The sequence below is a fragment of the Erythrolamprus reginae genome, chromosome 2, assembly GCF_031021105.1.
Source record: "Erythrolamprus reginae isolate rEryReg1 chromosome 2, rEryReg1.hap1, whole genome shotgun sequence".
Taxonomy (NCBI): domain Eukaryota; kingdom Metazoa; phylum Chordata; class Lepidosauria; order Squamata; family Dipsadidae; genus Erythrolamprus; species Erythrolamprus reginae.
Window position 1 is genome coordinate 330,468,270 of NC_091951.1, and position 17,515 is coordinate 330,485,784.

The 17,515-nt window shown below is 40.9% G+C and overlaps 1 protein-coding gene and 1 long non-coding RNA gene across 3 annotated transcripts in view; one reads left to right on the forward strand and one right to left on the reverse strand.

Annotated features, from left to right (window-relative positions):
* DAB2 (DAB adaptor protein 2) overlaps positions 1 to 7,998 on the forward strand; it is a 44,405-nt gene extending 36,407 nt beyond the window's left edge. For both annotated transcript variants that reach the window (XM_070743410.1, XM_070743411.1), the window contains 3 exons: positions 700 to 815; positions 3,869 to 3,946; positions 6,748 to 7,998. In XM_070743410.1, coding sequence (XP_070599511.1) covers positions 700 to 815; positions 3,869 to 3,937 — 185 coding nt within the window. In that variant the 3' untranslated portion in view covers positions 3,938 to 3,946; positions 6,748 to 7,998. The remainder of the gene's footprint in view (positions 1 to 699; positions 816 to 3,868; positions 3,947 to 6,747) is intronic.
* Positions 7,999 to 11,873: 3,875 nt separating this feature from the next.
* LOC139162723 (uncharacterized) overlaps positions 11,874 to 17,515 on the reverse strand; it is an 11,053-nt gene continuing 5,411 nt past the window's right edge. The window contains exons 2-3 of the long non-coding RNA XR_011558369.1: positions 13,878 to 13,980; positions 11,874 to 11,969 (exon numbers count right to left, since the gene is read on the reverse strand). This is a non-coding gene — a long non-coding RNA (uncharacterized lncRNA). The remainder of the gene's footprint in view (positions 11,970 to 13,877; positions 13,981 to 17,515) is intronic.

Consider the following 17,515-nt stretch of genomic DNA (forward strand, 5'->3'; position numbering starts at 1 on the left):
GATAGATAGATAGATAGATAGATAGATAGATAGATAGATTAGGTAGGTAGGTAGGTAGGTAGGTAGGTAGGTAGGTAGGTAGGCAGGCAGGCAGGCAGGCAGGCAGGCAGGCAGGCAGGCAGGCAGGCAGGCAGGCAGACACACAGACACACAGACACACAGACACACAGACACACAGACAGGCATGGGAAGAGGTTTTGGAATCAGCTCCCCCCAGAGATTCGCACTGCCCCCATCCTCCTCGCCTTCTGCAAGAGTCTTAATACTCACTTATGTCACCAGGCTTGGGGCCATTAGATCTTGGGCCTCCTGGCTGATGAATGTTATGTATGATTGAGGTCTGAATGTGTCTGATTAATTTTTAAAATATTGGGGATTTTATGTTAGTTATCTATTTCAATTAATTGGATTTGCCATTGTATTTTATTTATTTTTATTATATGTTTTAAGTCATCCCGAGTCTTCATAAAGGGATGGCATATAAATTCAATTAATTAATTGATTAATTGATTGATTGATTGATTAATTAATTAGGGTACTGTTTCCGGTGAAGTTCATGTTTGATGTCAAACAGGTACTTCTTTTCTACATGATAAGTCTTCGGAGAGGGTCGGCGTACAAATCTAATAAACTTAAACTGGCGAACCTTTTATAATATAATTTGGATATTTTTAAAAAGTGTTCCTTTATTCAACATAGGTCCCGCAAAACCTGGTCTGAGACAAAATGCTGCCCCGCTTATTTCCAAACCTGCTGAAGACCGTTTTGAAAATCCTTTCAAGATGGATCCTTTCGCTGCTCCCTCACCAGGTTTAGTAAGTATATCCGGACTCCATTTTATATGCATTAACTGATAACATGGCTTAACTAAGGGACAGAAATCGTGAACATAGAAATGTTGTGCTCAAATAAATAGGCTGTACAGTGGTACCTCATCTTACGAACGCCTCTTCTAATGAACTTTTCAAGATACGAACCCGGTGTTTAAGATTTTTTTGCCTCTTCTTCCGAACTATTTTCACCTTACTAACCCAAGTCGCTGCTGCTGGGATGAAGGGGTTTCTTTTTTTCCCCTTTTTTTGAAGAAAGAAAAGGGAGGGGCGGCTTCAAGGGGGAAAAGACTCCATTTAAATAACTAGGAGAACAGCGTGTTTGCAAGCACTGAAAGGGTGTCTTTTGAAGAAAGAAAAGTGAGGGGCGCCCCCCTTGCCTCTCTTCCTTCCCACTCATCCTTTAGCCTAGCCTTGCTTCCTCCACCCGCCCCCTTTACCTGCTCCTCCCTGCCCTCTGTTCGCCTCCCTTCTAAAGTTTGGGATTTTCCTGAAGGATTTGCACGCATTATTTGCTTTTACATTGATTCCTATGGGAAACATTGTTTCATCTTACAAACTTTTCACCTTACGAACCTCCTCCTGGAACCAATTAAGTTCGTATCATGAGGTACCACTGTATTATGGATTAACTCAGTGGTCCACTTCGCACAAATATTAAGATTCTGTTTGGATTGCCATACAAAAGTTACACCTCAAAATCCATGTTTGCCTAGTTTAGATTGTTGTGTGAAAAGGCAAAAAAAGAGTTACATATAGCTACAATCCAGTGTTTTCTCTCAAGTTGAAAGAAAGTGGATTCCTTTAAGATGTTAAACTGAATAACAAACCTCTGGTCTCTAATTGGGAGGAGCCTGAATGGGAGGTTCTCAGTAAAGTAGGAAGACTTTAATCTGAATGTTTTTCTTAGTACAGTGATGCCTCATCTTACGAACTTAATTGGTTCCGGGAGGAGGTTCGTAAGGTGAAAAGTTTGTAAGACGAAACAATGTTTCCCATAGGAATCAATGGAAAAGGGATTAATGCTTGCAAGGAAAAAAATCGCAAAAACGGCACTCCGCTGGGTGCTGCCGCCCGGCTGTCACCTTTTGAAAGAGCCGGGGCGCTTCTCGATGTTCTCCCGAACCCGAAACGTTTGGCAAAAGTTTGGGTTCGGGTTTGGGTTCGGGTGGCTGCTGAGAAGCGCCGCCGCCCAGCTGTCACCTTTTGAAACAGCCGGGGGGCTTCTCGGCGTTGTCGTGAACGCCAAACCTGGGAGTTCGGCAAAAGTTCAGGTTCGGCATTCGGGTTCAGGAGGCCGCCGAGAAGCACCGCCGCCCGGCTGACAGCTTTGCAGAAGAGCCGCGGAGCTGTCAGCCAGTTGGGAGGCTCAAATGGAGGTGGGGAACCCCGACAGGGAATTCCATGGGCAGAGCTTTGACATCATGAAGATGTCCTTCCTAGAGGACACGTTTCAGCCGGTGAAAAAAGTTCGTAAGAAGAGGCACAAAAATGCCGAACCCCGGGTTCGTATCTCGAAACATTCATGAGACGAGGGGTTCGTATCACGAGTTACTACTGTATCTTGAAAACAAGGTTCTGATTCACAGTGGCAACCCTTTATGGAAATGGAGCTCCTAAGAGGCTTTAAAGCAGTGGTTCTCAACCTTTCTAATGCCGCAACCCCTTAAAACAGTTCATGTTGTGGTGACCCCCCCAAACCATAAGTTTTGCCCCAATTCGCCCAACAGAGCTTTAAGCTGATTGGCAGGAATGTTAGAGGAACACCCCCCATTGTCAACGCCTGATTGGTCGGATTGCAAAAATATGTTCCAAGGTGCCAGAATAGAAGCTTTAGTTCTTAAAGCCATGGGAAATTTGTCTTTTCCCATGGTCTTAGGTGACTCCTGTGAAACAGTAATTCAACCCCCCAAAAAGGTCCCGACCCCTAGGTCGAGAACCACTGCTTTAAAGTTAATCAAATTTGGCCCACCACATTTTTCAAACCAGATTTAGTTATATAATCCAACATGACATTTCTCTTGTGGGACAAAATCCGTAGCAGATGGATGGGTGGATACTTTTAATGAAAAATGTTTCAGGAAATGCCTTCTTGGTTCTTTTTTCCCAAAACGATAATTTTAGATATATGAATAATTCTCAAGCTACCCTTGATCCAATGAGTTAGCTAATATTGGACCCTTGATCCAATAAGTTAGCTAATATGTTAGATATATTCAACTGGGCTAGATGTGGGTAGATTATGCAGACACAGTAAATTGGACAAGTTTGGGGCCTGAAGAGACCAAGCTATGTAGTAAATATTTTGAAGCCCTCCATGTCCTGCAGTTTTTCAAGGTGTTGAAATGCCTAAACTGGACTGTATTGCTTGTCTTCCATCTTTGTAAGAAATCTACATCGCATGTAATTATTATGCTTACTTTTCCCATGAGAAGTTGTAACGTTAGCTGCTAGAAAAGTAGGTTTTGGTTCTGTATGTCAAAAAATTCTAAAAATATAGCAGAGTTCATGCCCTTTTGGCTTGGAAAAAATATATGGCATCGGACCAGAATACCTTCAGGACCGCCTGCTGCTGCACGAATCCCAGCGACCAATTAGGTCCCACAGAGTTGGCCTTCTCCGGGTCCCGTCAACGAAACAATGCCCTCTGGCGGGACCCAGGGGAAGAGCCTTCTCTGTGGTGGCCCTGGCCCTCTGGAATCAGCTCCCCCCGGAGAATAGGACTGCCCCATCCTCCTTGCCTTTCGCAAACTTTTGAAAACTCATCTATGTCGTCAGGCATGGGGGAATTGATATATCCTTAGCTGCCTTTGATTTTATGGATGGTGTGTTTGGTTTTTAAAGACTGTTTTAACATTGGATTTGTATATGATGTTTTATTGTGAGCTGCTCCGAGTCCTCGGAGAGGGGCAGCATACAAATCTAATAAATAATAATAATAATAATAATTATTATTATTATTATTATTATTATTATTATTATTATTATTATTATCATCTTCAAATCATGGTGAAAGTTTTCTTTTTCCTTGTCCCCAGATTACAGCTCAACAACAACCATTGTCTTCTGTTCCTTGTAATGATCCCTTTGGAAATCCATTTGCATAAATTAGTTTGGTAAGTGGTGCCTAATGTAAATATTACCACTTAGCATATGATTAGAATATGACAGATGAGAAGTAAACACATGCACACAATCCACATAATGTTATTCAAAACCTCTACGGGGAAAAGGCAGTGGCTTCATAATGAGATGTCCTATTCAGATATCCAGGTCATCAGCTGCATGCAGATATTCTTTTCTTTTTTTGTAAAAAGTTTTTATTTTTCTCCACCTTAAAATCATATACAACATCGCATATACCGTCAGTGCAAATCAATAAACACATATTGTCTTTTAAATACAATAACCTAAAATTACATTCCAATTTTACTTTTTATTATTCAGTCTGTCTCAGTCTTTTTTTCTTTATTATCTTTATTTATTTATTTATTTGTTTGTTTATTGGCTTATTTACTTATTTATTTGCTTATTTATTTATTTATTTATTGGATTTATATGCTGCCCTTCTCGAGGATTCAGGGCAGCTCACAGCATATAAAAATGCCAAAACCAATTGCAAGTCCAATATTTAAAACAATCTAAAACCCAAAATTTAAAATCATACAGGCCTACTCACTCACACCACAGTCATACTACAGGCCGGGGTTCAACCTGCTGGCAGAGGTAAGTTTTCAAAGCCTTGCGTAAGGCCAGGAAGGTGGGAGCAATACGGAGAGGGGCGGTATACAAATCTAACTAATAATAATAATAATAATAATAATAATAATAATAATAATAATAATAATAATAATAATATGAATCTCCAGAGGGAGTTAGTTCCAAAGGGCCGGAGCCACCACAGAGAAGGCTCTTCTCCTAGGCCCCGCCAGGCAACATTGCCTGGCTGACAGGACCTGAAGAAGGCCGACTCTTTGGGACCTAATCGGTCACTGGGACACATGAGGCAGGAGACAGTCCCATAAGTAATCTGGTTGTAAGCCATATAGGGCTTTCCTGTCCGCACTCCCCTCTTTCTATATCAGGCCTCTGGGGGGTACGGGGGAGGCCATTTTCGCTCTCCCCGGGCATTAAATTATGGGTCTGGGCACATACGTATGCGCGATAGCACACACACATGTACTTTTGGCACCTGAAGAAAAAAAGTTTTGCCATCACTGTCCTAGAGTGTTAGCATCAGCAAGCCAAGGTAGTCCCAGCTTTAATGTACTGAATGGATATTAATAATATATTTAATTTAAATCAATGTATTTAATTTACTTAATGTAGTGGCAGTCCTATTTAACTTGGCTTTTGAAAAACCCACCTGAACTCAACTTGAACAGCCAGCCATGTTTTAAGGCCTGATATATCAACATGGGCTTTTGACTCCTGGCAGCCGGAACCTTCTTAAATTGAAACAATTTTAAAAAACACCCTAAAGTCCTATGAGAATCTAAGATTCTCTTACATAAGATTTCTAAATTTCAGTGTTCTCCTTTGAAAATGTATGAGATTCTATCTGAGATTTCGCAATTTCTTACAGGACCGCCTTCTTCTGCATGATTCCCAGCGACCAGTTAGGTCCCCCATGTTCGATCTTCTCCAGGTCCTGTCAACTAGACAATGTCACTTGGAGAGGCCTAGGGGAAGAGCCTTCTCTGTGGGGGCTCTGGCCCCCTGGAATCAACTCCCCCCAGAGATTCATACTTCCCCCACCCTCCTCGCCTTCCACAAGAGTTTGAAGACTCACTTGTGCCGACAGGCCTGGGGATATTAGACATCAGCCCCTGCTGATGAATGAATGTATGTCTTGTTTGGTAGAATGAGAGCGACTGCCTTTTTAATTAAACTAGGATTTTAGATTGTTAGCTTTTTAGTGTAATATTGGATTTAGGATATTTGTATTGTTTTCTATCTGTTGTAATAATAATAATAATAATAATAATAATAATAATAATAATAATAATAATTATTATTATTATTATTATTATTATTTATTAGATTTGTATGCCGCCCTCTCCGAAGACTCGGGGCGGCTCACAACAATAATAAAAACAATGTTACAGTGGAACAAATCTAATATTAAAAGAGAAAAAGACATATAAAACCCTATCATTTAAAACCAAACAACACATACATACCAAACATAAAGTATAAAAGCCTGGGGAAGGTGTCTCAGTCCCCCCATGCCTGGCAATATAGGTGGGTCTTGAGTAGCTTACGAAAGCCACCCTGAGTCCCTGGAGAAGAGCAGCATATAAATCCAATTAATAAATTAATAATAAATTAATCAATTTCACATGACTGCTATATGTTATTTAATTATAAATGTTGCAAGAGTTATTTTGGAATACAATGGGATATCCAGACATTCGCAGGCATTATATTATGTTAAAGGGTTAAATAAGGAGGGAAGTGTTTTTAATAGGAAAGTGAACACAAGAACAAGGGGACACAATCTGAAGTTAGTTGGGGGAAAGATCAAAAGCAACGTGAGAAAATATTATTTCACTGAAAGAGTAGTAGATCCTTGGAACAAACGTCCAGCAGGCGTGGTTGGTAAATCCACAGTAACTGAATTTAAACATGCATGGGATAAAGATATATCCATTGTAAGATAAAATACAGGTTGGTAAATCCACAGTAACTGAATTTAAACATGCCTGGGATAAATAAATATCCATTGTAAGATAAAATACAGGAAATAGTATAAGGGCAGACTAGATGGACCATGAGGTCTTTTTCTGCCGTCAGTCTTCTATGTTTCTATATTATTCAACCCTATTCTAAAGTACTTCACAGTTAAATAAAACAAAGCAATACTTGTATATGTATCCAGGTAATCACTTTTTTAAAACAATTTTTTTCCCCACAGCCCACAAAATGTGAAAAGTAAGCAAGTGTTATGGAATGCAGCTCTGAGATGCCCACAATCCATCTCATTTTTCTTCACCACAAGTGGGTGTTATTGGCTAAACTATAACTGGATTGTTGGGTCAAAGGAACATGGCAAGGACCACTGAGCTTACAGTCTTCGGTCTACATGATCTGCCTCATTCTTCAACTTTTGAATTCATTCAAGTTTAAGACCTTGGAACTTCTTAAGCCAAGGAAGCAAATTGCTTGAGACCAAACTGGAACTGGTGGTAATTTTTAGCCCATGTGGATGGAAAAAAACACTCTATGGGTGTCTCTTATTCCCTCACTTCCTGTTTTCATCAATGATTAGAAGCACCAAAAGTGGAAAATGAAAGCAAAATTAATGGCTCTTTATGGACAAAGACACACAGATTTGTACTCACTTCTACACAAGGGAAGACCATGATGTCAGCACCACTGAGTTGCCAAGATTGTAAAATAAAATAGTCAAGTGCTATTGTAGACTTTTCCTACCAATATTATTACACTTAAAAAAAAACTTTCTAGCACTCTATTTACCGCCCACCCAATTGTCAAGATGAAAGAATGTTTAAATTATGAAATGGGCAAATGTTGTATTACTTCTAACTGGTGAGTTCTAAAAATGCAATTGCTAGCTCTACATTATGCAAATTGGAGCATCTTTGATGGTATCTTGTCCAGGATATCAAATGCTGTTTTCCTAGAACATATTTTTTTATTGATTGGTCTCTGGTAAGATTCTCATTTTTGGAATCAGTGCTGGGGACAAAAAAAAAGGGTAGATAAAAAAATGGATAAGTGGGTTTTAAGATAAGTTATTAAACTGGAAAGCAATTGTACTTTTAACAACCTAGTCTGAACAAAAAGATATTCAAGTCTTAATTATGATATGGCTAGAGGCTGATAATTCACTCTTTAAACAATAAGTTTAATAATTAGTTGGACAAAGCTATTGTTAACAGCCAGATGTCTCTGCAGTACAGCAGTTACCAATATAAACTTGAAATGGTATCCATGTTTAAATGTTTAGGTGAACGCACAAAAAATTACCAAGTCTCCAGTGATCAAATTCAGCTCTGTATAATACTCTATTTCACATTCCTGTAATACAAAGCGCTCCATGTATGTGTTTGTTCAGACTGAAAATACAGAAACCTCTTCTGGACTGTGTTACACTGTAAAAAGTACTCGGGTGTTCTGGCAATTAAATGTAATTTCATTTCAATTTGGTACTCAGAGGAATTGTTTGATGATTCAATATTTTCCTTTCTTGTGTATTGAAGAATGCCTGCCTGGTGGAACCAATTTCAGGTTAGTGATCAGATGAACTCCTGTTAAGTAGAACAATTTAATGAAACCGGGACTTTTACTTTCTCTAAAATATAAGCAGCCATTGAATACCAGCAGATTGTACTATTGATCCATTGAGTTGGTATGTAACTCGACATTTTGTATAGAATATGAATTTACAGTACAGTACAAACAGTTGACAATGAGGGTATCTCCTCTCGAGTGCTTATAGCTGTTGGTTCTTTATTTATTTATTAATAGAGTTGAAAGGGACCTTTAGGTCATCGAGTCCAACTTTTAGTTCTGTACTTTTACCAACTAAGCATCTATGTAGAGTCCTAGATAGCACTTGGCAATAGCACTTAAACTTATATACTGCTTTACAGCCCTCTCAAAGTGGTTTACAGAGTCAGCCTATTGCCCCCAACAATCTGGGTCCTCATATAACCAACCTCAGAAAGATGGAAGGCTGAGTCAACCTTGAGCCTGGAGAGATTCGAATTGCCAAATGGCAGGCAGCCGGCAGGCAGCAGATGTATGATGATGATGATGATGATGATGATGATGTCGTCAATACAACACAGCAAATGAGATCTGCTGGATTTCGTATTTCATCACCGGTCGGGTGATGATGATGATGATGATTATTATTATTATTATTATTATTATTATTATTATTATTATTATTAGTCTACAGAGAGAGGTGGCATACAAATCTAATAAATAAATAAATAAATATTATATAATAATAATAATAATAATAATAATAATAATAATAATAAAGCAAAACAGAGTTGGACGGGACCTTGGAGGTCTTCTAGTCCAACCTCCTGCTTAGGCAGGAAACACTACACTACTTCAAACAGATGGTTATCCAACATCTGCTTAAAAACCTGCAGTGTTGGGGCATTCACAACTTCGGGAAGCAAGCTGTTCCACTGATTGTTTTGACTGTCAGGAAATTTCTCCTTAGTTCTAAGTTACTTTCCCCTAGTTTAGTTTTCACCCATTGCTTTCACTCAGGTGCTTTGGAGAATAGTTTGACTCCTTTTTTGTGGCAACCCCTGAGATATTGGAACACTGCTATCATGTCTCCCCTGGTCCTTCTTTTCATTAAACTAGCCATGTCCAGTTCCTGCAACCGTTCTTCATATGTCTTATCCTCTAGTCCCCTAATCATCTTTGTCACTCTTCTCTGCACTCTTTCTCGAATCTCAACATCCTTTTTGCACCGTGGCGACCAAAACTGAATGCAGTATTCCACGTCTGGCCTTACCAAGGCCTTATAAAGTGGTATTAACACTTTAATTCACATGGTCTTGATTCTATCCATTGATTCTATGCCCCACATTGGAGGGAAAGTGAGGCAGTGCCTTATGTCAGCTTCAGCACACATGTGCGCACTGGCCAGCTGATTATCGGCCTTGGGGAAGGCTGTTTTGCCCTCCAGAGACTTCAGGAAAGCTTCCTGAAGCCCCAGAGTGCAAAAAACAGCCCAACAGGCAAACTGGAAGTTCAGAAAAATGAACAACTGGTTTGCCGGTTGTGCTGTTTTGCACACTCCGGAGGCTTCAGGAAAGTTTTCTAAAACCCCAGTGTGTGAAAAACAGCCTAACAGACAAACCAGAAATTTGGAAAAAATGTTCTTACGGCTTGCTGATTATGCTGTTTTTTGCACACTAGAGCTTAAGGAAGCTTCTCTGAAGCATCCGGAGTGTGAAAAACATCACAACGGGCAAACTGAAAGTCCATTTTTCCGAACTTCTGGTTTGCCTGTTTGCCCCCTTTTTTCACCGTCACAGGCTTCAGTGAGGTCCATGTGCGGGGCAGGGAGTTGGCGCATGCGCAGGGGGAAGCAGGAAGGTGCACATATGTGGAGGTCAGGCAATGGGTGTGGGTACATGCCTGCACACTCGTGCACACACACCATCTTGGCACGTGAACCAAAAAAGGTTCACCATCACTACCATGGTGCTTTACAACACACACTGCATGGTTTACAGTGTCGGCATTATTTGCATGTTGCCCCTAATAATCTCAGACCTCATTTTACTAACCTCAGGAGGATGAAAGGTTGAGTCAACCTTGAAGCCTCCTCAGGATTGAACTCCAGGCTGTGGGCAGAGTTTGTCTTCAATATCTCCGGGACCGCCTTCTGCGGCATGAATCCCAGCGACCAGTTAGGTCCCACAGAGTTGGCCTTCTCCGGGTCCCATCAACTAAACAATGTTGTTTGGCAGGACCCAGGGAAAGAGCCTTCTCTGTGGTGGCCCTGACTCTCTGGAACCAGCTCCTCCCAGAGATTAGAATTGCCCCCACCCTCCTTGCCTTTTGTAAACTCCTTAAAACCCACCTCTGCCGTCAGGCATGGGGGAATTGAGATATCTCCCCCGGGCCTATACAGTTTATTCATGGTATGTTTGTGTGTATTTTTTGCTTTTTAATAAGGGGTTTTTAGTGACTTTTAATTATTAGATTTGTTATACATTGTTTTATTATTGTTGTGAGCTGCCCCGAGTCTACGGAGAGGGGTGGCATACAAATCTAATAAATAATAATCATCATCATAAATAATAATAGTGCACTTAATCACAGGCACTAAAAATGGATAGGCAAACTTAACTGATCATGAACCTTTGATAGTCCATGGTATGCATTGGTAGTTGGCAAGGTTGCATAGAAGAGTCTGAACTGCTAAAATACAGTTATCCATAATTAACATGGTTATAGCTAAAGCAGATCTTGAACTAGAAAGGTTTTTTTAAGGTTGGAAAGTGAATGGAATATTTATACGTATGGAATATGATAATAATAAGGATAATAAGGCTTTTGCAATGGCTGTTGGTAGATTATATTCAACTGGGCAACCATAGAAACTGGGCAACCATAGAATATAACTAAGAAAGTAAATAATGGAAGAGTAATAATGCAATTGTGCTCTGTAAGCCAGTGATTTTCAACCTTTTTTGAGCCGCGGCACATATTTTACATTTTAAAATCCTGGGGCACACCACCAACCAAAATGACACAAAATGACACCCTCAGACATTTTCCTCTCTTTTTCCATCCCTGTCTCCTCCCCACCCTTGTGTGTGTGTGTGTGTATACACACTCTTGAACCATTTCCAAAAACAGGTGAGGGCTGGGGGGGTTTCTCTCTTATTCTTTGGGTGCTTTTTATCATATGCTTTAAATCAAGAGTCACTTCTCTCTCTCTTTCTTTTCTTTCTCTTTCCTCTTATTCTCTGCCTCAATCATTTTCTCATTTCTCTTTTTTTCCTCCCCTTTTTGCTCATTTATCTCTCTCTCTTGCTTTCTTTCTCTCTGACACTTACTTTCTTTTCTTTCTCTCTCTTGCTTTCTCTCTCACACACACACTTTCTCTCTCTCTTTCTCTCTCTCTCTCTCTCTCTTGCTTTCTCTCTCTCTCTCTCTGTTACTCTCTCTCTCTCAGCAAAAAGTTGCGAGACTGGAACCTGAGCTTCCTTTTTCGCGGCACACCTGACCATGTCTCGCGGCACACTAGTGTGCCACGGCACACTGGTTGAAAAACACTGCTGTAAGCAGAGCACAATTGAAAGCTGAATTTATACAAAGAAAAAAAACCAATGGGATTATTTTTGCTATTGGTGCAGTTGATCCACAAATTTCAGTGGAAAAATACACATGGCAAAGCAACTATTGGCAAATAAAGATGGAAACCAAATGCCTTGTTTCCAAAACACAAGTGGTAGATCATATTAAGAATTCAAACTCTCAATGTAAAAGAAACAGTTTTTAATCAAAGCAAAACCATAAAATACACGTTACCTTTTTGGTTCAACACCAAAGTAACTATGCAATAAAAGGGTTCCTTTCCTAAGAATAAAAACATTCCAAATAAGTGGTCACCTAATACGCCATCACCTGTGTGCAGTAAGAAAGAGAAGAGAGGGGAAAGAACAACAAAGTGAAGACAGCAAATTGAACTTAAATAAAAGTAATCACAGGTGAGAGGGATTTAAGTAGAAAAGGCAACCATTTAAAGAGACACAACATCTTTTCCCTAAGTCATACAGAGGTGACTATTCCAATAGACCAACTTCCTATTAAGAGAAAGACTGTGATAAGAAATGAAATGGGATGATAATACAGTATATTGATATCTTCTAAGGCTGCTCTGAGACCCAAATAATGCAGTAGCAATAAGAATCTGAACACTACAGGTGAAACTTGAAAAATTAGAATATTGGGTAAATGTTCATTTATTTCAGTAATGTAACTTAAAAGGTGAAACATAATACAGTGATACCTTGTCTTAGGAATTTAATTGGTTCCGGGACGAGGTTTGGAGGGTGAAAAGTTCATAAGACGAAACAATGGTTCCCATAGGAATCAATGAAAAAGTGATTAATGAGTGCAAGCCCAAAACTCACCCCTTTTGCCAGCCAAAACGCCCTTTTTTGAACTGCTGGGATTCCCCTGAGGCTCCCCTTTTGCGATGCTGCAGGGGAATCCCAGCAGGAGAATCCCAGCATCGCAAAAAACGAATGCTTCGCTGGCAACGGAAGTCCGAAGGTGGGGTTTCCCAGTGAGGGAAGCCTTAGTGAAATCGCAGCATTGCAAAAATACTGAAGTCCTTGAAACCTCACCTCCAGACTTCGGTGTTTTTGCAATGCTGTGATTTCACTAAGGCTTCCCTCGCTGGGAAACCCCATCTCTGGACTTCCGTTACCAGCGAAGCGCCCATTTTTGCGATGCTGGGATTCCCCTGCTGGGATTTTCCTGCAGCATTGCAAAAATGCAGACGTCTGGAGGTGGGGTTTCCCATGGAGGGGAGCCTTCGCCTGGCAATGGAAGTCAGGAAGCTGGGCATCCCAGTGGTGGCAGCAGGTTCGTAAGGTAAAAATAGTTCGGAAGAAGGGGCAAAAAAATCTTAAACCCAGGGTTCGTATCTTAAAAAGTGTGTATGACGAGGGGTTCGTAAGACGAGGTATCACTGTATATGAGAGACAGACTCATTACATGCAAGGCAAGATAGTTCAAGCCATGATTTGTCATAATTGTGGTGATTATGGGGTACAGCTTATGAAAAGCCCAAATCCCCCATCTCAGAAACTTAGATTATTACATGTGAGCAATAAAAAAGGATTGAACATAGAACGATATTGAACTTCTGAAAAGCATAAGTATGCATATGTACTCAGTACTTCATTTGGGCCCCCTTTGCAGCAATTACTGCCTCAATGAGATGTGGCATGGATGCTATTAGCCTGTGGCACTGCTGAGGTGTTATGGAAGACCAATAGTCATCTTAGGATCTTCTGCATTGTTCCGTGTCATGTCTCTCATCTTTCTCTTGGCGGTGTCCCATAGATTTTCTATGGGATTCAGGTCAGGCACGTTTGCTGGCCAATCAAGGACAATAATCCCACAGTCATTGAAGCAGGTTTTGATGCTTTGGGCAGTGTGGGCAGGTGCCAAGTCCTGCTGGAAAATTTAAGTCGCCATCCCCATAAAGCTTGTGTGTAGATGGAAGCATGGAGCACTCCAAAATCTCCCAGTAGACGACTGTGTTCACATGGACTAAATGAAGCACAGTGGACAAATACAGGCAGATGACATGGCTCCCCAAATCAACACAGACTGTGGAAATGTTACGTTGGACCTCAAGCATCTTGCAGTGTGTCCCTGTCCATTCTTCCTCCATACTCTGGGTCTTTGGTTGCCAAATGAGATGCAAAAGTTTCTACAGTCTGTGTTGATGGAAGGAGGCAGGTGAAAAAATACTTCTTAAAAATCTTTCCAAGAAAACTGCAAGAGTCAAAAACTGACCTGAAGGTGAAAACATACACATGGCTACTGGGCGAGTTCATCTGTTGTCATCAAGTGAGATACCATTGCTTTGCTGATATTATCCGATTGTACATATCTGCCCCTGGAAAATGAAGTGATGCCATGAATATTTTACTCTCGGCCTGGAGAATATGAAGATCTGGATGGAAAATAAACCCAAGGTTCAGCTGAATCTGGGCAAGATTGGGTGGCTTTGGAGCCTGACACACTTCTAGGGATTATGCCAACATCCATGATGTTGGATGGCATTGCCATTATCCCAGGAAAGCCCAATGCACAATTTGGTTTTTCATTTTGGACTCTCAACTCTTGCTCAAAAGGTAAGTGGCAGTCATGGCTAGGAAAGACTATGCAGAGCTTTGTATTGTGTGCCAATCACACTCACAGTCAAGTCTCAATTGGATATTGTAATATGCTCTTTACGGGCCTGCCCTTGAAGAGTATCTGGAAACCAGCAGATACAGAGTGCAGTGGTGTGGACAATAATGTGTGTTTAGAGAACACAGTACAGTAGTACTTCTATCTACAAACTCCTCTACTTACGAACTTTTCTAGATTAGAACCGGGTGTTCAAGATATTTTTGCCTTTCTCAAGAACCATTTTCCACTTACAAACTTGAGCTTCCAAAACTATAACCGGAAAAGGCAGGGAGAAGCCTCCATGGGGCCTCTCTAGGAATCTCCTGGGAGGAAACAGGGCTGGAAAAGGCGTGAAGCAGCCTCTGTGAGGCCTCTCTAGGAATCTCCTGGGAGAAAATAGGGCCTCCACCGTCCCTGTGGTTTCTCCAATCACATGCATTATTTGCTTTTACATTGATTCTTATGGGAAAAATTACTCCTTAAGAACCTGGTCACGGAATGAATTAAGTTCGTAAATAAAGGTACCACTGTACCATGAGCTCTATTGCCTGCAAGTCCAATTAAAGGCACTGGTTTTAACCTTTAAATCACTCTTTATTTTATATTTATTTATGCATCAAATTTAGTGGCTGCTCATCTCACTCACAGAGCCCAGTCATCGGAAGGACTGCCTCTCCCTGATGAGAATAAATTCTGACTTAATATTACAATAAAATAGAATAAACTCATCTGCTCTTGTTTTCTGTTTCCTGTCCAATCTATTTTGTAGGGCTGAGATCAATCTTACAAAGTCTCACAGTACTTTTCTCCCACCATCTTCTTTGCAGCTCAATAACTAAGAAGGGCCACTTCTGAGTCTTTTACGCTGCCACATGCCTGGAATGGGCTTAGCACCCCCTGTTCCCTTAGTTGAGTCTCATTGCCCTGTCTCCCAAGGTTATTCCCACACGCTATTACCTCTGCTTTAGCATTCGAAGCATGTTGTCAGTGCTTACTTGTATTCCTCCATATATTACTACAAATCCCAGCATTCTTCAGGATTAGCCATGTTGTTAGGATCTGCTGGGAATATCTAGAAAATCTACATCCTGCTTACCTGTTAATATTATCACCTTCTCAACTACAATTGTTTAATAAAACTGCAAGGCTATAATGAGGGGGCTTTGTTTTCTTTTTCAACATATTGGAGGGCACGCAAGGCATTGTCCTATGTCAGTTCAAGTGCACATGCATGTACTAGCCAGCTGATCTTCAGGCTTGGGGAAGGATGTTTCTTCTTTTTTTTAATTCTTTAATTTTTAAAAAAATAATGAACAAAAAAAACAAGACACAGAGACAAACTTTCAAATATTAAAAAAAACAAAATGAATTAGCTTAGACTTTACAATTCTGTTTCCATTGATTCATTCTTTTTCTTAAATGTTTGTTCAATTTTTTTTCTTTTCTATCCAACTATATAATTTTTCGCAAACTGTGTAGTAGTCTTTATTTTGTTTATTCTGTAATTTGTATGTTAATTTGCTTAATTTAGCACAATCTAGCATTTTCCTAATCACCAATTCTTCATTTGGTATATTTTCCTTTTTCCAAGTTTGTGCAAACACTGTTTCCCTGACGCCCCAGAGTGTGAAAAATCACCCAACAGGAAAACCGAAAATTCAGAAAAACAGACTTTTGATTTGCCTGATGTGCCATTTTTCACACCCTGGAGGCTTGAAGAAAGCTTCCTGAAACCCCAGAGTGTGAAAAAGAGCACAACGGGTAAACTAGAAGTCCTTTTTTTCCAAACTTCCAGTTTGCGCATTTGCCTATTTTTTCACCAATCCAGGCTTCAGCGAGGCCCGTGCGCATGCTTAGGGGCAGCGCATGTGGAGTGTGCATGCCCATGCAGGAGGAGGGAGGAAATTGGTGTGGGTACATGTCCACATACTAGCATATGCATACACACCCTTTTGGCACATGAACCAAAAAAAGGTTCACCATCCAGTCAACGAAGCAGTGGAAGTGATGTGCCGGTGCCTGGAGACTGTTGGGGCCTGGATGGGTGTCAACAAACTCAAACTCAACCCAGACAAGACGGAGTGGCTGTGGGTCTTGCCTCCCAAGGACAATTCCATCTGTCCGTCCATTACCCTGGGGAGGGGGGAACTAATGACCCCCTCAGAGAGGGTTCGCAACTTGGGCGTCCTCCTCGATCCACAGCTGACATTGGAACATCATCTTTCGGCTGTGGCAAGGAGGATGTTTGCCCAGGTTCGCCTGGTGCACCAGATGCGGCCCTATTTGGACAGGGAGTCATTGCTCACAGTCACTCATGCCCTCATCACCTCGAGGTTCGATTACTGCAACGCTCTCTACATGGGGCTACCTCTGAAAAGTGTTCGGAAACTTCAGATCATGCAGAACACAGCCACGAGAGCCATCGTGGGGCTTCCAAGATTCGCCCACGTTTCTTCAACACTCCATGGCTTGCATTGGCTGCCGATCAGTTTCCGGTCACAATTCAAAGTGTTGGTCATGACCTTTAAAGCCCTACATGGCAATGGACCAGATTACCTTCGGAACCACCTGCTACCGCCCGAATCCCAGCTAGTGATAAGGTCCCACGGAGTTGGCCTTCTCCGGCTCCCGTCGACTAAACAACGTCATTTGGCGTGCCCCAGGGGAAGAGCCTTCTCTGTGGCGGCCCCGGCCCTCAGAACCAACTCCCCCCAGAGATTAGAACTGCCCCCACCCTCCCTGTCTTTCGTAAACTACTCGAGACTCATTTATACCACCAGGCATGGGGGAGTTGAGATAGCTCTTCCCCCTAGGCCATTACAAGTTATGCATGGTATGTTTGTGTGTATGTTTGGTTTTATAATAGGGGTTTTTAGTTGTTTTTATTATTGGATTGTACATGTTGTGTTTATTATTGTTGTTAGCCACCCCGAGTCTGCGGAGAGGGGCGGCATACAAATCCAATAAATTATTATTATTATTATTAAGCTTAAGTTTAATTGGATTTGTAATAGATAGTTGATTTAGGTTTGATTTATCTTAAACTTGGCAGCTGAAAATAATGCAAGTGCAAATATGAAAAGAAACTACTAGCAAATATTTAATTTCTTTTATTAGGCTTCTAAAGAATGGGTTTCTAGCGAATGAAAAAGTCCCTCTAAATCATATAATCTCTTAAGTAAACAGTGTTACTTAATTGCAAATAGCAAGGGCTTGGCTTCCCTTATTTTCATCAAACTTTACATAAAAGAAAAACT